The sequence below is a fragment of the Nipponia nippon genome, unplaced genomic scaffold (assembly GCF_047370975.1).
Source record: "Nipponia nippon isolate SJK-2023a ecotype South Korea unplaced genomic scaffold, ASM4737097v1 scaffold_7, whole genome shotgun sequence".
In the NCBI taxonomy this organism is placed as follows: domain Eukaryota; kingdom Metazoa; phylum Chordata; class Aves; order Pelecaniformes; family Threskiornithidae; genus Nipponia; species Nipponia nippon.
Window position 1 is genome coordinate 50,160,535 of NW_028262391.1, and position 25,647 is coordinate 50,186,181.

Genomic DNA, 25,647 nt, shown 5'->3' on the forward strand with positions numbered 1-25,647 from the left:
CATTTGGGAAATTCTAGTGATCAGTGCCTGCCAACACAAAACACAACAAACAACTCCCTCTCTTGATCTTGCCATTAACTAGAGCAGAATTCTGAGCTGAGCTTTTCAGATCTTTGTGTAAAATTTGTCACTGACTCCTTTTTCCTCCTGTCTGCATTTTTGCACCTGAAGTACCATTCAAAACTGTCCTTGCTAGGATGATCTTGGGAGGTGGTTGAGTCCCCATCCCTGGAGGTATTTAAAAGACGTGTAGATGTGGTTCTTAGGGACATGGTTTAGTGGTGGACTTGGCAGCGCTAGGTTAACGGTTAGACTCGATGATTTTCCAACGTAGATGATTCGATGATTCTATAAAAGTTCTGAGCCAGTATGGTGTTGACTATGAATATATGAGGGGAAGATGAGGTTTTACTTATAACTGACCACAACATATTTTGGGTGGGCTTTTTCCCCTCTGATATGTCTTACACTACCGTAGCATCAATCAGTACTCAAACTATCGTTGACTCTGACGGGAGAAGAGTTATCACAGATCCAGTGGTGAGTGAGTACCTAACTCTTTATACTCTGTTCATCCTGCAGATTTACTTTTGAACAATGCAAGAATTTATCAGGATTTATGGAACTTGTCTCAAGTTGAAATTCTACAACATATAATATAAATGCAATAAAATAAGTGCCTGGTATTGATCTTACTTATGAAAAGAACATTTGGGTCAGCAATGAAGGAAACAATATTTTGTATGTAAAAAGGCATATACTGAGCCTGGTGCCTGAAATATTGAGTGATCTCTTAAATTTATAAACCACCTCAAAGAAGCAAAGTGGCTGTTTCAAACTTCTGTACCACCAGAGATAATACGCAATTTGTGCTTCCTTTTCATTATTGCCTTCCGCTGCGTAAGGCAACGGCTCATTTTCTGGGTTCTCTTATGCGTTGGAATGTTTATAGTGTTACAGTACAATTGCTCGTTTTAGGATACTTCTATTAACTTCTCTTTAGATATGAAAAAATAGGCTCATAATAAAGTATAAGAACGGCAGTACTGAGTCCAGTTAGCCCAGTGCCCTGTCCCAACAGCCTGAGAAAACAGATGCCCAAGGCGAATCTCCCGGCTTCTATTTTCCACTCCAGAGCTTCCTGAGCTGAAGGTCGTGTTCGTGTAAGCAAACTGGATTGCTCTTCTATAAAATTTGGCCTTTCTTTTGTCTGCCGCTTGTTGCATGGAGACTCACCTCTGTGCTTTGAACTAGGTTGCTGTTAGTTTCATCCGATGCCCCTAAGCTCTGCCACTGGAAGGGACACTGTTTGCTCGATTGACATCTACTCGTTTCCTGGCATTTGCGATTTTTGTAGACCTCTGTTGCAGTCACTGTCGTAGCTTGTTCCCATCCTGAGGAATTCTGCCTGCCTCAGTCTTTGTGTGAAGTCGTTCCATCCCTGCCTTTCTTTGGCCCTTGTCTGTTGTGAGGTGTAAGGGACTGGGACTGCAGTTTTAAAGCGTGGCTGAACTGTAGGTTTATATAGTCACATTTATATATTTTCATAATCAAGAATTCAATAAATTTTGCTTTTTATTGCGCACTCCTTACAAAAATTAAAGCAAGTTGGATTTCTGTAGGGACAATGCTTGGAATGTAATATTTCTAATGGTGAGAAATTGTGTAACTCTGGGAAGTGTTACTGCAGCTTTCTTGCAGCACCTTTTTCAAGAGGATCTGAGGTTCAGGAACTGGGCACCTCCGAGGCCAGGACTGGCCAAGATAACGTGTGGTGGCTAAATCTCAGACCTCAGTTGCACAGGTTAGTTTACAGAAGAGAAATTTATTCACTAACTGTGAATTCAAGCTAAATGAACTTGAGATATGTGCCACTTACAAGATAAAATAAATAAGATAAATTTCCTGGCCAAGGGCCCTCTTAGTTTACCAGAAACATTAGTTAAAGCATAATGACATCTAGGATAATAAACAAAACGAGATCTCAGAGTTATGCTGTACTAACCTATCTTACAAGAGATATAAGTCTCATCTAGTGAAAATAATATCTTTACATGTGTGAATAATTGTGGCAATGCCCAGGGAGACTGAATCAGAATTTCCCCTGTGGAATATATATATATATCTTGTCTGTCCACCTTGTTTTTCAGATGCAACACGCTTTGTTACATTTTCTAGACAAGGAAAAAAAATTATTATTTATAGATAACTGGATGAGAACACCAAGGAACTATTCTTATGACTTCAGGGACAGCTCTGTGCTGACCATTTGTGTCCCACTTGATTGCACTCTAAGACACTTCATAAATAAAATGTGCTCTGGAAAACTTGTTCTGAATCATTCCCTGATCTGCCCATTAATTTCCTACTGCCAAAGATTTACCCCAATACCTTTTGCAGTGGATATTTACCCTTTAGTCCATTGCAAGGTGTTTTTCTGTAAATGCTGAAGGAAACACAAAACAGAGTGATAATCTATATTTTGCAAATCGTACACTTCGGTATGCTCCTCTTATAAAGCTGTTTGAGGATTCCGGGCATTTGAACCTCGGTCTGTCTGGCCTGTTAGCAGCTGAAGGCTGTGTTGTATGTTGATGGAAAGGGTACCAGGTTTTACCTTTGGTCCCCTCACCAGTATCAACTGGAACAGATCTGTTCTTTCTAATCCTCTGCAGAGCACCGTGGAGATCAGTGGCACAATTTTGATGGCGAGGTAGTGGCTGACTACTTACCAGCAGGCTAGCAGAGTTTGGCCCTTTTCTGAAAAGGGGTGTTATATCCCTGCCAGCTCTATGTTGTGGCAATGGACTCTTCATGTTTTGTTACTGATTCTTAAAAACAATAAAACCCCCCAAAAATCCTTTTTAAGCAATTTCCGGAGTGTGAGAAAGGGAACTGAAACTATCAGAAAACATCAGGAGGCACGCAAATTTTCTCTTAATCTCAGGAAAAATGGGGAAAGAAATCCTTTTATTCCCCGTACATTGGAAGCGCAGTGCTGCAGCTGTATTGGGGTGGGAACTGGATAGGTACCAACTTTCTGCCCTCGGTGTGACTGACCAAGTGGAGGTTCGCTGGCAGCAATCTGAACCAGGTTTCTGTGGCATGTCATTTGGGATTTCACACAATCTGTGAGTAGGGTAGAGTCTGAGGTGTAAGACAGGCAAACCTGCAGCGTTCCTCATGATCTCCTTGCTATGCTTGCTGGTTAACCCTGTTCATGATGACGCTAGTGATTTTAAGCATTTCCTGGGTCAAATAACCTATTTCCTAGCTAAATGGTGAAAGTTGCACCGATGCTTGTAGAACACTTCGCTAAGTACTGCTAGATCAGTATTTGGATTATTTCAGAATCACGTCATCCCTACAGAGATTAATATTTTCAAAGCTTTAGAGCAGGAATCAATATGTACATCAGCAATATGTATATACGTTGCTTATACAGCATGCTTGTGAGAAAGGCAACTAATATTATTTATGAAGCCAAGTTGATAAAAGTCCTTGAACGCAGCTAGAAGAAATTATTTAACCACTGTATGCAAACACTGCTATTCCCAGGGTACATTTATGGAAACCAGCTGGCTCATCATCATACAACAAATGAGCGATGGACAGAAAGGATCTGAAACCTCTTCCCAGCTGGATCCACCCGAGCTGCGGTAGTGATTGCTCCTGAGTAAAGGCTGTTCTGGTGTTCAGTCACCCATACTAAACAAATAGTCTCAAAACAAAGCAGGGGAGGAACTCATAAAGCAATACGCTTGACTCTTCTTGATTCAGGCTCCTGTTGGAGTCCTAAAGGAGAGTTTCCCTAAAATAGGACCTGGACGTGCTTAACATTCTGCAGCCGAAGGAGAGGCTGCCATCATCTTTCACACCAGAAACGTGCCTGGCTCCGTGGCTGGTGCAAGGTCACAATTCTCATCTGCTAAAGCTACCCTGGCAGGTCCAGGTTTTGTTTGGCACATTCAAGTAGAGGCAGTTACTGCTCAGATCCTTCCCTCTGATCTGCAGCCTGTTTTGTGGCCAGAGGCCAGTGTCCACTGAAGTGGTAGCAGATGGGATCAGGCTGCGTTGTGGCTATCAACCTGCCTTCTGCCCGCTTGTGCTATCCAACACTTAGTAGAGAGGCTTATCTCGGCAAGACTGCTCTTCTTGCAGTCTGGCCTTTTGGCCCCCTCAGAGAAAAAACATTCAGCCCTCTATGTGGAGGATTTAGAAGCAAAACTCGCAGGAATTTTCCTTTCTATGCCCAAGGTTGACATTTCCTGGGCAGGGTGCTGTTTTCCAGCCTTTTGCACTTCTCTCAAGGTTATACATGGGCACTGCATCCTGGGCTACAGCTTCTCCCCAGGCAATTCCCTCTGTGGAAAAAAATACGAGCTAATGTAATAGTGAAAAAATAAGCTTTGGTTCTTGCTCTTGCCTGTCCACAGATCCGAGGCGGTGGGTCTACAGTGTGAGGCTACAAGTCTAGAGAGTGGTTAGGGGGGAGCAGAGGCAGATCAAGACCTCGGTGTAGGGAACCGAGATACCTGACCGGTGTAAGTGGTTCTTATCCCAGTCCACAGCAGGAGATGGACAGATGCAGGGGAGAGATCCCTTTTGGTTGTAAAATGATGATTTAGTTAGTAAGTGTTGTGCCAGGCTGTGTTCCCTGCGTACCTGGAGCTGTGGGATCCCGCTGCAGTGCTGCAGGTACTGCTGAATCACTGCGACCGCATTGCTGCTGTTATTTGAATAATTAAACCATGCTCTGCTGAATCAAACGATGGTTAGGGAGAACTTGAAAACCCTGTGTTATGGATCACTTCAGTACTTGGATTTACAGTTACAGACTGATGCAATAAAATCAAAAGGTTTACAGCTTGCTGAGAAAGAGACTGTAACCTGATTTACAGAATGATGAGCTTGTTAAAGGAGTGCTGCGTATTCTGATCAAAGAGTGATTTCCCACTCGCTTTGCTTTATGGGAAAGAAGCCTGGACTTCTGAACACATTTACTACAACTAGTACGTTTGAGGAAACTAAGCTGATATTGGGATTATATTAATGTGGACATTAGAAGGAACATAGAAGGAAATTATCCCTGTATCCAACACATAATTATCTCGTCTGGGACAGAAGTGTAACTAAAATAAAATATTTCAATTAACTATTAAGCCTGGGTCCTTATTCTGCAAACACCATGAGAATCAGTCTGAAGAATTTGAATTTGATGTAAACCAACTGGTGACCCCAGAGTGTTTGTGTTAGCAGAAAGATGTGGAAGTAGTATCTTTGTCTTGTTTTTCCAGTAGACTTTAACAGACTGCATTTTGTAACTGTGAAGAACAATATAGTCAAAATGACAAGGTATTTAGCTGGGACTTAGGATGATGACCTTCCATTTCCAGTTTTGCTGCTGGTCAAGTCATTTGCCTTGTTACTGTTTCTTCTCTGCTTCCTTCCTCACTGCATTCGAAGTTCTTTGGAGCAGAAACTACTTGTTATTGTACCTGTGTAGTACAGGGTGTGCAGCGGGGTTCCAAATAAGGTGGAATCTGTTATAAGGGAAAATACTAGTGCTAACAGGAGGTGCTGACACAGTGGGAATAAACACAACATAATGCAGTTCGTAGCCCTGGTGCTGCAATGAAATTAGCAATTAGATTTGCTCAGAATTAAAATACCAGATTGTGAATTTGACTGCAGCAGTAGAGTGAAGAGTCCTCAAAGATTTCCATCATGTTCAAAGAGGAATTTCTAAAACACATACAAATTTGGGTGGTTGTTTATTTTTAATACTTGATGCATTAGTGCTATGAGCTTGGAGGATGCATTGATTTCAAAGAGCGCTTTCCAAAGATGAGTGCCTCCCTCAGAGGAAATACCCATCTTCCCAAAGAAGGCATTTATTAAGCAATCACCTGTGCTGAACCCCTTGAGATGAGTGAAGTGAGGAAAGTAAACAGGATGTTTTCCTATTGTAAATATTACAAACTTGAAAGCAGCAAAAGGGAAAAGAAAGCATGATTCCCAGTGAGGAACACATGTGCTGGCACATTGACTAGGAGTTGATTGACTGCCCGCTGCAGAGCAGCTAGAACAGCTGGGTGTCCCCCCAGGATAGCGTGCAAAGCCAGGAGACTTACTGCCGTTGGGATACAGCCAAAACTGGATGAACGTAAGGCAAATTCATAATGTCTAATTGTGCTTTCTGAACATTGGACCTTGTACTGGCAGAGCCAGCTTTAGGAAACCATGCAGAATCCATTTTCTCATTGGAGTGTCCAGATTCCCTAAAGAAAATTGTTTCCCATGGCAGCGAGGGTAAGTTGAGAAGCAGATACTGAGCAGCGGCTACCCCCCACTGGTGCCCCTCTTTGGTTGTGTAGAGCAGGGCTTAAGCAATGTGAACTTCACCAATGTCGTACATATTAGATCGAATGCTGAAATACGCAGTTCTGTTTGCAGCTGCTTGGAAAACAGTTACTGATAATGTGGAACTATGAAATCAGAGTCTTAACATGGGGCAATTGCAAGGTCAAAGCTTTTGACGTTACTGAACGGATATGCAAACCTCAAAAAAGGCAGATCCCTTAAAGCAATAGTTTCTATATATATCAAAGTCCCAGGCTTGAATATTCTGATTTCTGTTCTTTCACGGCTTCTTATTTCATATCTTTCCTCAATTGTTATTAATTTAACTAATTCAGTCCACGAAGCAAATAAGTTAGCTGGATTCTACTGTGCTGAGTATACCTAGCAGACTGGGAGTTTTTTGGTACTTCAGTGAAGCACATTTTCCTACTATAAAATGCTGCAATACTTTCATTGCTGATCAAAATGGATAGAAGAAATCAGAATTGTACTAGGTGACTAGATAATTTAGGAGAGTGAGTGTCCGCAGTAAGTGTCCTGATGAGAACCCTGAAAAATGTACTCAGCAGATGCAATAAAACCAAAGCATATCCAGCTTTATTTTGTTCCAAATGCTTTCAAGTCATATGTGTATACCAATATATTTATAGTCATGTACACATCGCCTTTATAGTCTTACGCTTTTATATGAGCATTAGAAGTGTTCCTGAAAGTCAGGATTTCATTAATCTCTTTGCAATAGAGCAAGTCGTTCTGGGCCGTGCTTTGTGTGATGTATGCTTGTGTTCGAAGGTGAGTTTGAACACCAAGTTACTGTGAAATACCCTGGCTTTTCAGGTATATTCTGAATAGTGCTCCACTTCATTAGTAGTACTCTGTACTAGTCATTGAAAAAGATATTTTTCAGCAGGAATCATTTTGCCCTGGCTAATCAGCTAGAAAACTCTTTTTTGATCAATATTGAGACCCCTTATTTAGAAGCGATAAAAATGGTAACCAGCAGTATCTGTCAAAATCTAGCTGTCATATTCAATTTACCAAAGGTGATTGCTTTAACAGTTGGCCAAATTACACTTTGATGAAGAATCTTATCTTTGCAGACCACATGAGCAGCAGAACTAGGTTTATTCTCCTCTCATTGACACTCTCCATATGGATTATTATCTCCTCCAGTCACTCTGAAGTTCTTTGGGTTTTCCTTTAATAAGTTCACTAGAGATATTTAATGGTATCTGCAGGTTATGGGCAGGGTTGTAGCTTTACATTCTAATGCTTTTGGAATGGCTTTAATAGCTTGAATGCTCAGGATATACCTCTTGCAAGCATATCTTCACATACTGCACTGGCTAGATACAAGTCAGTGTGAATTTTTATAATTAACACATTTAGATGTGGCAGTGGTAACCCTGATGAAACAAATACCTTGTTTGATTTTCCTTCTCTTCACTGTAAGACCAATACATTCTTTTTTCCCCTATAAAGTAGAATTACTCCACTTTTAAAGAAAAATGTGTTTCTCGGCAGTTTCCTCTGGTGTACAACCTAAATATACTGGTTTTAGTATCGTACAGACAACATCAGCAACACCAAACGTTGAAAAACATAAGTCAGGGCCTCCAGAATAATGGTGTAGAATGAAAAAATAATTTTTAATGGTTCTATGTATTAGGTACTGGGTTCTTTTCCTCTGTTCATGTTTTCTGGATTCTCAGTGCAACCAGAGACTAAAAATTTACTCTTTCAAAAGGAATTAGATTTTCACATAATCAAACGACCCCAGGAATGGGAGCTTTAAAAAAATGAATATTCTAAGTTTCAGGATAAAATCGTTAGATCTGACAATACCGGTTGCAGCTTATGCCGGCTCTGTTTCCTTAGGTTATATATAATACATAAAGCAATTGCAAGCTTCTCAAGGTCAGTTAAGAGCAAATACAAAAATGAGTAGTAACAAAGTCTGACCACTCACTGATCACCAGAAAGAGAAGGAGAACAGAGAACAGACCTTTCCTTCTCTCTTAAACCACACTTCCATACGACATCATGTAAGTGTGGTTTGTTGGGAGCCGTCTACGCTCGGAGAAAATGTTTTGGTTGTTACCAGTGCTGAGGGACAGGGAATGGAAATGTCTGGGGTTTCTTTTTCTTCTTCCCCCCCCCCCCCCCCCGCCCGCTGACCTTAATTTGCTTGCCTTCCTGAAGAAAAGACCTTGCCGTATCCTTTCTGCTGAGTTATTTCTCTAGAGGACACCGATTTTAGGGACTCATTAAAAGAAATACCTCTTCCTAAAGAAAATCGGAGGAGTGCTTCAAAGCAGTCTCCCTGTCCAAGCTCTTCTGCGGCAGTTTTATTCTCTAGTTCTCTGGTATAATTATGTTTTTTCCTTTGGGGTAGATGTGCTGAGCAGTGACTATTTCAGTTACACCTCTTGGATCCTGATTGTATCTTATGTGGGACTGGGACTTTCGGGGGACTTTGATGGGACTTCTGCCTTGTCTCTAGTGGGATAATCTTAATTTCTTCCTTTGAGGGAAATAGTGGTAGATTTTGTCGCTTCAGCTGTCTTACCCTACATGCATGGTCTCTGGTTCGGATCTGTAGTTCTCTCAGGCTTCCTGTTAAGATCAGTGATAAACAGAGTTCCTCACCTCCAAATATGCCTTTTTTTCTATCTCTATGTACACACATGCCTCAATTACTACATTTTGGTGACACTTCCAAAATGAAGTGTCCTTACTGAAGACAGTTTGGTCTCCGTAAAGACCAGATGCAAATCTCCTAGCTAAGCATCTATTGCCATTGGAGGATGTGACATTTCAGTTGTTTTATGCCCAAATAACATAATTTGTTACTAATGAGTCCTGTTCCCTTAGCATCGTGTATGATAAATCCTTTTGTAGATCTGTTTCATGGTCAGACTTAAACTTGAGATCCCTAGAGCTATGCATTTACTGCTCTAGAGTCTTCCTGAACTTTTGGCCTCCTTCTCCTGGGGCTGTTCCCTCTGGGTTGGGGTCGGTGGCAGGTGCTTCTGTGATATATAGTTACAGAATTGTTTGCCCATCTATCTGTGTTTTTCTTTCATATCTAATGAGGAGGTTCCTAAATGACATTTGACATTTTCTGGAGTGTGTGCATGGTATCAATTATAACAACTCATTCTTTATTTTACTTTCGGCTGTATTCCTACCTTTAAGCTAACCCTCCCCTCCCTTTTCTGCTGCCCATAGAGATGGCTCCTTCCCTCCCCTCTGGTTGCCAGGGTGACTGGGCTTCCCTGATGCGGATGCTCTTGCCTTGGCTCCTTGCCATCCCTCTCCCAGAGACTGGAGTTTTCACTTTCCCTCGGATGGCGAGGACTCCTGTTTGCTATTCTCCCTTCTAAGCAGACCTGGTTTAGCAACTGCTAAAAGGACAAGTGATTTTGTGTGCCTGCAGGGCGGGATCAGCCAAGCCTCTGAGCGAAGTGGAAGTCACCTTGTATTATTTTTCCTTTTTTTTTGACTCTGATCCTTCTCCTTGAGCTGGAGTCCAGCCAGTTGTCACTCTCTTAATGTGGCTGTGATGATGAGAAAAAGGACCCTAGAGTGGTACATATGCAGCAGAGGTAAAGCCTTTTTTATTTGTATTTCAGAATGGATAAATTCAATTTCCAGTGTTAGTGATGCTGGAAAACGGATCCTTGCAGTACTTGTAAGCACATTTATGCATAGAGGTTTTGCCAAACTTTAACTCCGAAATTAATAAACCTCAGAATAGGGCATCTTTGAATTCAGGTGTGGAATTACAGGTTGTTCAGAAACTTCATTGAAGGAATTTGACTGGTTTTTGTCACTGAGCAAACAGATATCATGTGATCTTTCTGTTTAGCCCAAAGAGCCAAAATTTCAGATTCTGCATGCCTGTCCCAGGTTGCTGGTAATGTGGTCCCATCTTGGAATCACATTCAGAGGTCAGCCCGTGAGCAATTTTGAGTTACAGATCAACGGAGAGTTGCAGTTCGCCTGGGTATGACTCAGCCGCAACCAAGAAGCAGTATTTTTAGTCAATTAAGTTCTCTGAGTTATTTGTCCAGTTCTAGCTAAAATGCTCTTTTGAGATCCCAGTAAGAAAGTCTTAGGTGTTGCAGGCTTAGAATTTAGGGAATTTTCCATCCCTAGGGATGGAAAAACTACTATTTAGTAGTTCATGTGCTCTGCTTTTCCACAAGGCACGAGTATTTTGTCTCGTCTATTCCCCTGTGTTTTCTCTGGCATAATTTTAAACGGTTCAAATAATAGGACTTTTAATACTCTGCTCTGTGCTTCTGGGACACAGTGACCAAGTGCATTAGACTGTAAGCGTGCTGTAAGTGTAAATTAGGTAAGGTTTCCAAATATTTGGACAAATGTGGTCCTGTGCTCAAGTTCATCCTTCATCCTCTCCTCTGCACTTTAAACATTCCATCTTTTGAGCTTGTTTGAATCCAGTTCGCTTGTTTTTAAAGTAGTGATATATATGCAAATCTCAAAGTAGTAATGTCATCTGTGTTTTATAGGAAATCCAGGAACAGCAGCAGCACTGCAGCTACCAGATATACTTATAACCCTCAACATGCTTCCCTTTCTAACATACGGTTAATTATTTTTAAAACAGACAACATATTACATCTAGCTGAGCTCTGAAACATTATGTGCTTGTTCTTTTGCATGAAAAGTATTTATAAAAGCTTTTTCTGCAGTGGTTGGGAAATTAAGATAAAATGCATGGGGCTACTTCCATTAAGAAAGTTAGTAGGAAGCACTTGCTGGAGCAGAGTTTGTAATGTTTTCACATCTCGCTGTAAGAAGGATGTTCTATATTTAAAGCACTTCCTTGGAAGAAGCATTGGAACAGTGTTACAGTTTTTCCTGCCAAAAGTAATAGCTGTGGAAGGCTGCAAGAGCACCAGACTTATTACTGAAAGGTAGTGGTCTTCCTATGCAAATGTAAGTTAACGTTCAAGGAGTTAAATGGAACAGGGAGTGACCTTAAGTTTCAGCCTTCTGTGCAGTCCTTAGTTTTATGCAAAGACACTGAATATCATGACATATCTTCACCATGACTGTACTGCTTTGGCTTACTGCTTGAGCAATGAAATATGTACAGATTTTTGTATTGTGCCCGCCATGCTGTGCTATAAATGTAAAAATGACTTTATTCATCAATATACAGTACTCTGAGGAGTGTCTTACCTCGCAGCAGTGGTTGGGGCAGGGAGTTTATTTGACCTGGGTTTCCTCAACTCTTTTGGAAGGGCAGTTTGCAAATGAAGTGCAGGATTCATTAAAGAGATTAGTTAGGTTATTTGATGAATTTGGACATTGCTACATCTGAAATAACTTTGGATTGTTACTTTCCTCTGTTTTATTATTAGAATAACAAATCTTTAAAATGCTGAAATATTCACAACAATGTTATAGAGAAGATCCTTCATGTATGATACAGGCTTGGTTTATTTGCCCTGAATTAATGTGGATGACTTATTTGAAAAGGGTTTAAATGCAGTTAGCAGTTCAGCTAGTATTTGGCATTACTCCTACAATATGTACATATATATGTGAGCAAATACAGAGTTCTGTTGGCAAGGAATTACGATTTTTGGAGGTGCAGCTTTTAGGTATCAGTATCTGCGAAAATACTTCATCTGTCTCTCATCCCTTAATCTTTATGCAACTATTGAAATGTAGCATTATAACATTATAAAAACTAATGAATATTTCTTCCTCTTCAAATATTTGACTGTAGTATCACAAGGGAAGATAACCTGGCTATTTTAAAAGTAAAGATGTCAGAGGAAAATATTTGTTTAGCTGATGTGTCCGAACAAGAGATTGCTTGTAACTAGAGAGTAAAGCATGTTGAAGAGAAAACTCCACAATGTCCGTTTGAGAGTCTCAGTGCTAACAAGTTAACATAACTTAGACTAGCAACTGCTTCTTCAGAAGGAAAAACAGTGCTGTATTAGAGAGCTGCAATATCTATTCTGTCCAGAAGCTCTTTTCTATATTTTAGCTAACAATTAGTAAAATATTTTGTTCACATTATTCTTAATTGAATATCACTTTGAAAACGATAGAACTAATTTAAGCCATTGTTGCATTTTCTGTTATAGAGCATTTCATTACCAGCGACAGTTTTGAACCTCATCGCTATGGTTTTTCTGTATCTTTTTTATCCTTTTAATGATGTATGCCTAGCAAGACAGACACATTTCTTTTAATTCTGTAGTTAGACCAGTTAAAAAGGACTGACTTACCCTGTCTTCTTCAGCTCTTAAGTCTGGCATTGTGCTAACACAAAGGCTTATAGCTGTGGTGGCCACAAAGAGAATGGAGAGACAAGCAAAGACTTTGCCCGGGAGTCCTGACTGGGGATTTTCTACCATATCTCTGAGTCTGTTCATAAACTGTCCAAATTTGGTTTTCTCATCCAAGACACATGTAGCTTCTTTGCTCCTCCGAAGCTCCTCTTCTTTGCGTACCTCGGCCAACTCCTGCAGTTTTTGGAATAGTTTTCGAAAGCAGCAGTTCTCCAGGTTGGATTCCTCAATCCCCCAGTACCTCAGCTCCTCCTGAAAAGACAAGGCACACATGTCTCTTAAGAGCATCAGCTTCCCTGCTGCTAGAAAGCTGACAATCATCCCAAAAGCATTGGGGTTCCTGTCAAAGAAGAACTCCTGGGTGTCTTCATCGTAATCGTCACACAGCTGAATTATTTCTTCATAGCTGCTGCAAAACTTAAGTTTGCTCAGTCTGGTCAGGGGAAATTCATCTAAAGTACTCCAAGGTAGCAGGTACTTGATGCCTCCAACATTTATCATGATCTCTGTCTTTAGATCGACTGCGGAGACTTGATCAGGATGGTAAATTCTCCTGGCTCTTTGGTAATGGACCCCTTTGACAGAAGGGGTTTCAATGGAGACAGGAAAGAAGTGGCTCAAGGAATTACAAGACGTGTAGCTAATGTTACTATAGTCTTGATCACTGCCTCCGGAGAGAATAGGCATCTCTAAGAGTTCTCACTGGGACATCCGAAATGGCATCAGAGCAGGGTTATCTGTCAGCCAAAAGATAGAGGAAGGAGGAGAAAACACAGTAGAGGTTATTGCAAAAGAAAAGGTGTTTCAGGCTACTTTCCCAAATCACAAAATCAATAAGTGCCTGTTTTGTAAGTAAAAGTCACCTCTGTGCTTCTTCCCGAAATCTGCAGCCTGTGAATGCGATTTGCTGTGCAGCCTCCTTGGTTGTCTGGCAACACACAGGCACAGAGGAGAGCTAAAGCCTCATTCATAATTATCGTGAAGGGTCGGATGCCTGCAAATCCAAATGTGAACAGATCGGTCTCTTCTCCGAGCAGATCTCAGTCATCGTTAGATTGTTGTATTTTCCGGGGGTTGTCGCGTTGCTTCCTTATTTCTATAAACCCGTAAATACACGCTAACTCAACTAAGCTGCTTAATAGTTATTAGAGTGGTGAATTACCTGCCATCAGCTGGATGTGAAGTTCTTAATTGCTTTAACTTGAATGCTCAGATTGCGATTCCTCTTCCTTTCACTGCACGCCTGTTTTGCCTGCCTCTCAGGGGTATTGCAAGGATTAGCTAGTAGATGTTTGTAAAATGCTTTAAGAGGCAAAGTGCTGTATAAATGACGACTATTCTTATCAACCTAGTCTCATGTCACTGCAAATTACTGAGAAGATATAGGGAACATTTGCCCACCCTGGAGAAAACTTTGTTACACAGACAGAAAGCAAAGTATTATCAGCTCAGGGTGGGGGGGGGGGGGTGGGGGGAAGCAATTGAAAGACGACCCCCCTCACTTCCCTCTTTCAGGAACAAAACCCTGGTTTTGTTCATAATCCCTAAAGATTCAAAGGCATTTATTACCCCAAGTCAATGAACTGCAATAATTGCAAGGAAACTTCCCGAAGTTACTTACCACTGTGCCACGGGCTGCTGCCCGGTGCCTGGCTTCCCTGCAGGTGAAGTCCACATGCCGCAAACTGATCGGCTGTCCTCTGAGTTGCAATCCAGCTGAAAGACCTGGGGATATTTTACAGTATTGATTACACGAAAAATCACTGTAGCACTCTGGAGATCACAGTCTCTTTCCTCTTTCTCTTTCTCTCCTTCTTCCCCGGAAGAGGAAAATATTCGTATGTGTTCATAGAATATATCTTGTACTAATAGATCCTTTGCAAAGGAGACAGTGTCCTAAGTGGCAGCTCCTCTTCGGACTCCTGGGGCTTCCTGGTGAGATATGCTGAGGGAGAGCTGGTGGATCCTGCCCTCTCCCTGCCTCTCCTCTGTTTCCCTTGGGACTGTCAGTGTGGTCCTGGGAGAGGAGGGGAGAGGGAAGGGGGAAGGGCTTAGAAATAATCTCTCCAGCATCACTCCGTCTATTCAGCAGGCAGCAGGCAGCAACTGGGTAAGAACATGGAGTACAAGGACAGTCTCCGACTAATGAGGTTTAATAATGAGTAAATTCTGGCAAACCTACTTAATAAAACAATTTCAATGTCTATTAACTCCTTCCATCGTAGTCATACCACAGTTGCTTGCTCTGGAGACACCAGTCAAACTCCTCAGGAGCAGTTTCCGTGTCCTGCATCCCTCTTGAAATTGGGGTTTTCTCTTAGATATCCCTAGGTGGAGAGGGAAATTTGTTGGGTCCATGGATGCTGGGCCTCAGCATTCCTTTGGCTACTATGGATGTGCTTTCCTCCCATAAAAGAATGGGTCTCTGGCATGCAAAGAATTGCTGCTGAGCACTCTCTTTTCCAGAGCTGCAGTGCTTTTCCAACAGCCAAGAACTTTCTCCTCTCTTCATTACAGATGATGGGAAATCAAACATAATCCTTCTCTCACTTTTCTCATACGTGGCTGTAAAAGGGGTGAGCTTGCTGTAATGCCTTTGGGTTCTGTACTGCCAGATCTTGGGCTGCTTCAGTCTAAAATTGGGATTACATGGATTCGACCCATATTCTACTTGCTTGGCCTCAGTCAGTGGGTTCAAGAAGCCTACGATCAGATCCTATTGACAAATACCCTCTGTGGTGCTCCCAAATGCAGTAAGAAATGCCTTGGCTTATGTTTATCCCCAGTGTGGCTCAAAGCACTGAACCTGAATCCTATTACTAGAGAGGTGTGTGAATCTGTAGGATTTACGTGTCCCACCGTGAGTATGAAGGTCGCGTGGAGAAGTGTTCGGAGCTTGGATCACAGAGCTGCTTTTCTGCAGGTGCCCTTTGCTGGCGCTGTGCGACTTACCCTCGCGGTGCATGCGGGACCTGCGCACTGCTGGCCTGATGCACCTCGCAAGCGGATGCTGCCGCTCTTAATCAGCGCTGAGCAATGCTACGGCGCAGCCTAGGACGGGAAGCCTTTGCTAATTGGACTTTTTGGCACATCTTTCTTGGCCCACGTGGTGCCCAGAAGATTAACTTCTTATCAGGCTTCACCACTGGGGTTTTCACTCAAGTCCTAATTATGCCATCCACAGAGAAAGACCAGATAGATGCCTGAAGGCAACTGAATTCTGGGAGCATAGCTCAAAAATCACTTAAATCCTGCCACCTTTGTGCAAGATGCAGTTTGCTCTGCCTATCAGTCTTTCTTATGGATTATTTTTGCAAAGAAAAAGCAAACCTATTCTAATTAACTTTGGATGGATTGTTTCACAAAAGGATAAAACCAATTAGCATTTCCTTCTTACCTTGTGAAGCCCTTGTGTGGTGCTTTTAAAGGTTGTATTTCTGAAACCAGCTGACAAGAAGGTGCATAAATCCAAAACAATGAGTAAATATTGTACCTAATTGAGTAATTTGAGCGTTGTACTTATTTATCAAGAAATACATATATTTTCATTTTGAAGACTTCACTTCCAATACTGGGTACTCTAATATTTGCTTTATTGGGATCTGCAGCTGTGTCTGTAGCTAGATCAGGGCCTCACTGCCAGCTAGAACCATACAAGCATCTGTCAGTCAGCCCTTAAGAGTCATCTGTCTTCACAAATGAGACAGAGAAAGGATAGAAATATTTTCATCTGCACTTTATTAATGGGAGATGAAGGCACAAAAAAGAGAAATACTTTCTTTGGTGTCCGAGGAAGCTGGGCCCTGACCCCGGCTCTGAAGGTCCTGACCATGTAACCGACCCCAAAGCCGTCCTTCCACCCGGGCCAGTCTCTGCCTTCAGCTCTCCTGGACCCTGCTACCACGTCTGTATGAGATCCTCCTTAGTGGGGGTATCTAAAACTATTAATGCTGGCACCACAAAACTGAAATCTCTCCCCAGGTGGGAAAGGCATACTCCTGGCTCAATTCTAACCTCTGCTGACTTGTTTTTTCACCTTTTTTTTTTGTTTTTCATAACTACTGCTGTAGTTTTCCTATTAAATTCCCTTTGGATTTGCCCCATTCAGTATGAAGTTCATAACCTTTATTTTCTTTTTCTCTTTTCTATTTCCCTTACAATTTCTGGAATTGCTCTCTCCTTGCTCCGCATCCATCTGGTCGCATCAACTTCTTTTACATGCCCTTTATGCCTTAAATGCAGTCTCCGTATGCTTCATTTATTTGTTGACACGAATGACATTCCTCTCTCCTCCCTGTTGTGTCCCCCCTTTTGCTGTGTTGCCATTCTACTGTAGTTTGTTTTAGGCCTGCCTCTCACATCCCCTTTGCACAACACAGGCAAGATGCTGCTGCTGAGAAGAAAGCCGAGCAGAAGAGGTAGTTCGTACCCAGGTGGCTCCAGGGACAAAGCAATTGCACGCTGTTGTACAGCTCTCTCGGCTGGACTAAACCTAGCCCTATGTAAACCAAGGTTAAAGCCTCAATCTAGGCTGTGTTAAAATTGATAGTGTAACTCTTGCTGAATCCAGATCCAAACACACACACCAGAGATCTACTAGGCTGGCTTGAAACCTTGTGGGTACGACGGTGCAGTTATTGTCATGTCCCTGTGGCACGCACAGGAGAATCTGGTAAGAGACACCCATTATGGTGAGCAGGATTTTCTTACATAGTTCAATAATGAAATAATTTGCAGGACTAGTATCTAGGTATTGATAATAGTTAAATGGTGTAGAAGATGGGAAAGCCAGTGACGTTCACTGTCACGTGCTTACCTGTGATTTCATCTCCTGTATTTTGTTCTCTGCAATTATGCCGGAATCCTGTATCAAGCAGCAGATACATACAGAATATAGATATACAGAAGAAAGCACTTTTTTCACAAAGCCTGTAATAAAACTGTAGAATTTATTGGCACATGATGTGGTGGTGGCCAAAAGTGTAAAGTATTCAGAAAAGGACTGAGCAAATTTATGCAAGGAAGGTCCGCCAGGTAGATCCAACATCTGGCACAGAAAGTCAGTAACCCACGTATTGCTGGGCAGCAGGGAGATATTTTGCCACAATGCATGTGCTTGCCCTGTTCTGGTTTTCCCTACATTTTTGATAGATGATGTACATGGGGGCTGCACAGCCCCTGGTGTGACCCGGTGGAGATGTTCTTATGCTGAGAAACCTGAGGAGGGTGGCCTAGGCTCTACTAGTTTGGTCACGCATTTCTGGGTTGATCATGCACTACTTACCTGACAGTATTTTCTCCGAACAGCAAAAAAGAGCTGAAGACAAAACTCTGATTATATACGTATGTGCATGTATATATATTCAAGACTAATGGTGTCTGTATACAACGGGCAATCTCACAGAGGGGCAGAGTGTATGCTGTGAAATTTTATGTGCTTACAGGTCTTCTAATCATTCTGCAGGGAGCAAGCATGTAATTTAATAAAGGCACTGTTGTCAGTCTTCCTTCCTTCCCAACTGCGCTTTTTGTAACGCTTGAATATAATACAGAGATAATTACTTTGCCTGGCATCTATAACAGGAGATGCATTTCAGGCTTTTAAAGTCAGAGAGAAAACAAAAGTGTAAATCAAAATAATTATTTAAGGAAATATGAATGCACTGAAAAAGAGGAGAAAAAATAAGAAAGAAAGAAATTAATTTTAAAAACCTGTACTGCCTTCGTTCATTGGCTTAGAAACTAGCCCAGTAATGAATCTTCAGTTGGTGCAACTTCATCACAAAATTATTGCATGTTGTTTCTTTTATCAATTGAGTGTACAGCCTTTTGTCTGTGAGGGCTAACTCTTCTCTGAGCCTCACCCAATATATAGACCTGGCCTTTCTCAGGTTCTTTATGTTTGTGCCGTGTGAACTCTTATGATAAAATAATTTTTCATTTATTTGCAAAATAATTGACATAGGATTGAAAACAGCATTTTAACACTCAAACGTTAGTTTAAATGCTTCCATTGTGTTCACGGGTGGTTAACACTTCGGGAAGTAATTGGATTTAGATAGCCTTGTTACATGGAAATTCAACATCTTTTCAGACCCTCGTATTACTCATTGGGCATAAAGAATAGCTTAGCCTTCTTTTCTTAGTTTAATTATGACATTACACATTGCAAGGTAAACTTTCAGGATTTATGCCAACATTTTATTCAGTCCAGCAATGTTAGCTTCATGTTCCTGTTTATTTCCTCATAATTTGTCTTTATGGAGCAACAGAAATACCCTTTCTTGCCAAATGCCTGGTTTGTATGGATAATTAAATTGACAGTAAAGGGCTAGATTCACCTCTTCATTATTCAAGTCTTACCGAGTTGCAGCATTATTGATTCCAGTAGAATAATGCTGCAACCACCCAGGAGTATGTGGTAAATCAGGCAATGGGTACCCTTGATTTGTAAGCACTTTCATAATATATTGCTCGTTCATCCAAGCCCTTAGAAACCCCAGTCATGATCCATGCTCCTGTTGTGCCACAAACCGTCTTGGAAGACTGAGTCACATATTGTTGGTAGTGTTTTATTCCTTATTTCCATCCTTGTCTTTGTAAAAGTTGTTTCTTTTTCCTCTGTCGAGTTTGATGAAAGCCAAAAGGGGCCCCTTCTCATTAGGCGAAATACCACTAAAGCAAATGAACTATTCAGAGCATTTTTTTGCTATGTAAATGTAAAATAAGGTTCATGAGATGTAACGCACAGATTTCTGTGTTCTTTCACTCTTCTCCCTGCATGAAGACTGAACCTAGGAATTAACTTCAGCTAAGTTTCCCAAAGTTTTCTGTGCTCATTTCCTCTGGACTGTTTAGAAAATGATACCTATTAATGGGCAGTACCCAAGGAAACTAATTTCAAATGGATAATCATTCGTATGTCGATCCAAATGAATTTTACATAAGGGCTGAATCACTTAGGTTTAAAAGGTTTTAGGGTACTAAAATGTTGTGCGGCATGGGTGGAGGAAACAGAGAGCTGAATGCCATGGCTTAGAGCTGAGTGCTACTGTCTCTCCACAGAGCGAGAGATTGATTAAGTGAGATACGCCCAGGTAATGTGAGCATCACACTTTAGAGGAAGACCATCTCAAGTCTTTCATAACCTGATCTGGAGAATAATTCCCTCCTGATTGCAGTTCTGGTGAGCAGTCTCACCCTGAGCACCACACACTTCTTGAGGAAGAAGTTTCTCTACCACCTCTGAGCACTGGTCCATTCAGAGGTGCCAAAACACTTTTTTGGAAACACATGCAACCTTCCTTTCCTTGAGTCCCAACCAAAGGGCACGTCTGTCTAACTGCATGCACATCAGGAAAAAAATGTGGTCAGCATTTTTGAACTCACCGAGAGCCCAGCAACTGAGGGAATGAAAACAGAGTCCCTGGTGATCATCAGCATGAGGCTGTTGCTGATAAATGGAAGTTTTCTTCAAGAGTACAAACTTCCATTTTCTCTCTTACTCTGCGGGGAGATTTGGACTGTGCATTTTGATGTTTCTGTCAAAGTTGAAAACATCTTGACAATATAAAACCTTTGGTGAGATAAAAATTGGAAATGATATAAATATTTTTCTTACCAAGTGGTTTTCATTTCAAAAGCATTTATGAATTACACCATTTTCAGGACTGGTATTAAGAGAGTCATTTCAGTGATCCAGCTCAGGATCACTGAAATATCACAAATACCCAATATATAGTACTGGGTACAGCTATACACATATAACTTCCACTGTTTCCGAAGACCCTCTAAAACCTGATATTTGACTGCCATTTGAGTGTCTAGGTTGGGGTTATTTTACCGTTTTCATGCATTTCTACAGTCAGTAACAAGAGACACGGTTAAGAAAGAGAAAGCTTTGCTTCAGAGAGAAGCTATCTGAAGGGTATCTGCACAGGGACAGGTAACAGAGAAATTGTATCTGTGTCACCAAGTGTTAGGGAAAAATAACACCCATTTCAGAATTTGAAGAGGGAAATGGGCAGAAGAAGGTGTTGCAAATTTGCTAGGAAGAAGAACTGAAGAAACACTTAACCAGGTGTTTCAAGTAGCATGAACACTGTCATTACGTGCTGAGGAGAGCGCTCACGCGGGGGATATGTATGTCTATAAGTACCATTGACTTTGGAGATGCCAGGGTAGCGGGTATCTGTCTGTATACACAGGCACACACCTGACTTACTGTGCACACTGAAATGTCTGCCATCGGGCGATGCAGTGTTGAAAGAGAAAAGGTAATATTGTGGATACAATCCAGAAGTTCTTTGTTTATCTCTCACTGTTGTAAAATTCTTTCTTTGTCATCCCAAGCATATCACTTAATATCTCTGTGCCTTGGTTTCCTAGTCATAAGTCAAATAAATATAACCACCGTGGTCTTGTAAGGAGAACTCTGTTTATAATACTAAGATATGACAGCAAGCTCCCATTTGGGGAGAAGGACAGGAGGTATTAAAAAGTTGATCTTCAACTAACTATGCTGGAGAAGACTGTTTTTTAATAGGTGAATAAGTTACTAGTAAGACGGATTATCTACAGTTATGTAGCTCAAGAATAAAATACAGCAATGCTTTCAGTTCTCAAATAGAAAGCAGAAACAGTGTTAAAATTACATTAGCTACTGTGACGAACTGCCAGATTAAAATGTGAATTGCTAAGCAGGTGAGGTGGATTTGAATACTGAATGTTGTTGATTTTTTTTTCCCCCTCTCCTGTTAGGATTTATTTCTTGAATCGTTTAAAGCTAGTGAAGGAAGGTCTGAGAATTTTTTTATAGTGGTTACTGGTGAGATTGATTACTTCATCTTGTTTTTTCTAATACCATACCGTTCAAATGAATTACCATATAAATCCAGTTCTCCATTTATGATGCATTAAATGTAAAAAAAAAAAAAGAATCATTCCAACTATATTTATTCCCAAGTCTTGAGACCTTGTGTTAGAAAGCAATATACGTGAAAGACATTGGTTTGCATATAGTACCACCCAGTTGTTAAAAAGTACCTTTAAGCTCTTCTTAACAATTTAGCTAGTTCCTCAATGAGATCTGTATCTATTTTAATCAATGAAATGTTCGCCTCATTCAGGCTAAAATACAAAGATGTTACGATGTGATCATACTGGTATGAAAGCACTAGAAAGAGACTATGTGCTTGCATCGCAATCTCTGCAAACCCGTGGGAAGATCCCCATCCACTGAGCTCTGAATAACTCCCTTTGAGAGGAAAGGAGAGAATTTTGCCTCCTTGTGCTGGTGCTGGGAGTTCCACCATCTGCTTCGGAGACAACTTTATTAGGCCGACACTGAACACTTTTTAAAAGCCCACCGTCAGGTGAGAAACCAAGCTCTTCCCTTGAACCCCCTCGGCAGACTCATTTTTCAATCCATCTGACAACGCCTACTCTTTGCAGGTCCTATTTCAAAAGTGAATTAAGAGCTGCCTAGCCATTTTTAAAAGTAAGCCCTTGGTTTGCACTTTCCTCCCTACAAACTCTTTCCCCGTTTGTTTGGAAATTCGCCTTAGCAACCCGGGGACAGACCCCTCTCAGCATGCAGGGCTGCAAGGCTTCAGCCCTGAAAAGCTTCAGTACTGCAAAACCTAAAGGACTGCTCAAGTTCCTGTCCTGCTGTCGATAGGTAAGTATTTTCCACTTTTCCCTGATCTCTGGCTGCTTTGTCAGCCTTTCATGTAGAGGAACTTTTGGACTGCTTTAAGGTATGCTGGAGAGCTGGCTTGGCATGCAGCAGCACGAGGATTAGGAAGGTACCAGTGCCCCTTGTGAGCCTCCCCGCCCGAAGCTGACATTCTGGGCCATCACCTTTGCAAAGTGATCACTCTGTTCTCAATCTGTATTCCCTACCTCCTCCTAGCCTACAAAGTCAGGAGGACTCATTAGCTGTGAGTGCTGAAATACTGGAGGGGAAAAATAATCAGAAAGTGTTTCATTCACTGTCATCTTAGTATTATCAGCATACTCTTTTGGAAAAGGTGTGACTCTGAGTGGCTGGGCAATGAATGGATATGTGATCCACTTTTATAACCCAGCTTTTGTTGTAAACACTCCAAAGATGCATTAATTAATGATAAAATCAAGGGAAATGTCTGGCAGGATAGATAGAGAGACAGAGACGGAGCTAGAGAGATTAGAGAAAAGGTAGGCATTCATAAAATTAGGCTGAACCTGGGGAAAAACAGACTAATATGGGGGGAACAGACTGTGGGGGACTAATCTAAAGGAAAACAGCCATAAAGTAGGAAGAGAGATGGTTGCAATGAAAAGCAAGTGTCTGGAAAGCAGAAATGCTGTTTGGTTTTATACTATGATGGGTAGCATAAAGCAAAACATAAAATTACTCCACTCATGTAGTCCATCCACCAAATTAATCATAAGATGCTTGTAGAGATTTAAAAAGATGATGCTATGGGTCATGGATTAAATGGAAGTAGCGTTAAGTTTTCAGTTCCTATGGCTTTGGATTTCATTGTTTGAAAAAGATTTGCAGAATTTGAAAGGAGTGGGGTTGGCAAAGTCATTTAAAGACATGAAAGTTTTGTCTTATGAAAAAAAGGCAATAAAAAAAGAAAAGGAGAACTTAAAATATTACCAGGGACATGGCAACCATCCACAGTTGTCGAATGGGCGATAACATGAAGTGAAAGGAAATATTGCTTTGAATGATTCAGGTAAAGACACAAAATTTCAGTCTGAATGCTTGGGCTAGGCAATAGAAAATGTCTTAAATAAAAAGGTCACTTAGGCTCCTGAAGGGAGGGAAGCTTTGCCAGTGAAACTGCTTTTCTCCCCAGAGGTTTTGTCCTGCCAGGAGGTGTTCGCAGCCAGCGGCTGGTCTGGATGAGTGCAAGCCTCTGGTGTGAGCAGGCGAGAATGTTGTTTGAGAGAATGGTTTTTACCCTTGGGTCAAGTAAAGGCAAGGTACACTGCTGTAAACTGTAAAAGTAATGGTCCTGAAGGGCTGGTCAGACAGAGAGGAGGCGTTGGAAAATGCCAGTATCCCGCAGTCCTTCGCTGGGGTGCCTCCTGAAGCTGTGATGACAGGAGGTAGTCGCGTAGAAGCTGGCTGCACATGTTGGGTACTGTTGGGTGTTCCCCTGGTATATATTTCCCCGTGCTGTGGAGAGGTACGTTGTGTGGCAACTCAGACACCCCCTACTCTCTATTCAGCAGTACAAACACCGGTGAGAGCATTTTCACATTCACTGCTCTCATTTGTGCTTTAAAACCTCTTACGTGGAGCTTCAATGACAGATACTCCTGTTTCTGGAGCGCTTTCTTCCTAGTCCCTTTCAATAATTCATATTCATCTACGCCTCATTGCCGTGCTCCTTTTCATTGCTCCTTTGATAATTAAACAACAGGACATGAAGGGTATGTGAGATGCTGAGATACTACCACAGCTCAAAATACACCTGACGTTTGAGTGAGGTAACTTAATTACCACTTGGTCTCTTATTGCTTGCCTGGGAAATAACCAGTACAGTTGTCTTACATATAAATGTATGGCAGCAAGCAAGAGGGAAAAGAGAATTTGAAGGCTCCTTGTGGCTGTGATATTTCTTCATGTATTGAAGGCAGAACTCCTGTAGTTCATTTTAACCATTTCACGTTGAAAAACACAATAAACATGTCTCCGTGCACCCCTTTTCTCGAGGTAAGCAGAAATTATCATCACATTTAGTTGAAGTGTTTTAACCCTCAGTAAAAATTCCTTGGTTTAGACATGGGCTGCAGAAACTTTAAGTTCTTGGTAATTTTACATTAGTGCATATGTTTTTATCACAGACTGTGCACAGGACGAATCCTGTCTCCAAGATGTCGCTGTTTAGAACTTCCCTTTTTAACAGTGTTGTAGAAGGACTTAAGTAAATGGCAGCACTTGGCATAGATCCATCCCACTTAACGAAGGAGACTAATTTGAAATGTATTCATTCCAGACTATTTATTTGGCTAGCCAAAACCAAGAAACTACTTAGAGGATGATAGAGATCTCAGAAAGGCTGACTCTCTCCTGTTGCTTGTCCTTGTCTGCTGGGTATAGAGCTGGCCAAAAGGGACGGTCTTTCAACCTTAACGACCTCAATTAGATACTAAACTCAATGGCTGAGTCCAGGCTTTGTGCGTGGGTGTCGATTTTCCTTCTAGCAATATTTAATCTGCTGAAGGGATTAGGAATATGAAAAGAATTTGATTAGAATGAAATAACCCAAATTTTCATAAGCTCGTAAAGTAATGCAGGCAGCAGAAGTATCAGTAAGCTTTCTCTAGTATCACGCTTGATGGGCTCCTTCAGCTCCCTGGTTCTTAATTATACACTCAATGAGTTTTCATAACCCTCCACACTTTGATTGCTGCTGTGGTTTGTTGGTGCTGCCCTTTCGTACTACTACTGCAGTAATTGTCCTTCTCAGAGGAACTGTCACCAGCCTGTTTTCCTCTCAGGAGTCATCTCCGTGTATCAGTCCGTGTTGATGGAACCAGGGAATATAGTGCATGTTTTCATGCATTAGGTGACAGTATAGTGTATTACTGCTTGTATTTTCCTCTGAGCCCAACTGATCATATGCTACTGCAAAAGCTTGTAAAATCAATGCAGATACTTACTCCTTTCATCTGTCAGTGCGTCAGCAGATAGAAACGGGGAGCGTACTTGAGGTGACGTGATCTAAACACAAGATTAGCAGAGGGCATCAGTTGAAAGCACAATCTACTCTGAAGAGTGACTAAGGAGAAAATTATACTGCTTTACTCAGCACCTCCAGTTCCCTGCTTGAACTCAGAGGCAGAACTGGTACTGCCAGAGGCTGCTGGTACTGACGATGCTGCTCTCCTCCAGCTTTGGGAAGGCAATCCTGTTAGCAGAAAAGCAGCTAAATCATCTTCC

The 25,647-nt window shown here is 41.5% G+C and overlaps 1 protein-coding gene across 1 annotated transcript in view; it reads right to left on the reverse strand.

Moving 5' to 3' along the window:
- Positions 1-14,452, reverse strand: part of KCNG4 (potassium voltage-gated channel modifier subfamily G member 4) — a 19,435-nt gene extending 4,983 nt beyond the window's left edge. The window contains exons 1-2 of the mRNA XM_009477441.2: positions 14,326-14,452; positions 12,642-13,441 (exon numbers count right to left, since the gene is read on the reverse strand). Of these exons, the coding sequence (XP_009475716.1) occupies positions 12,642-13,391 (750 nt within the window). The 5' untranslated portion in view covers positions 13,392-13,441; positions 14,326-14,452. The remainder of the gene's footprint in view (positions 1-12,641; positions 13,442-14,325) is intronic.
- Positions 14,453-25,647: the final 11,195 nt, after the last annotated feature.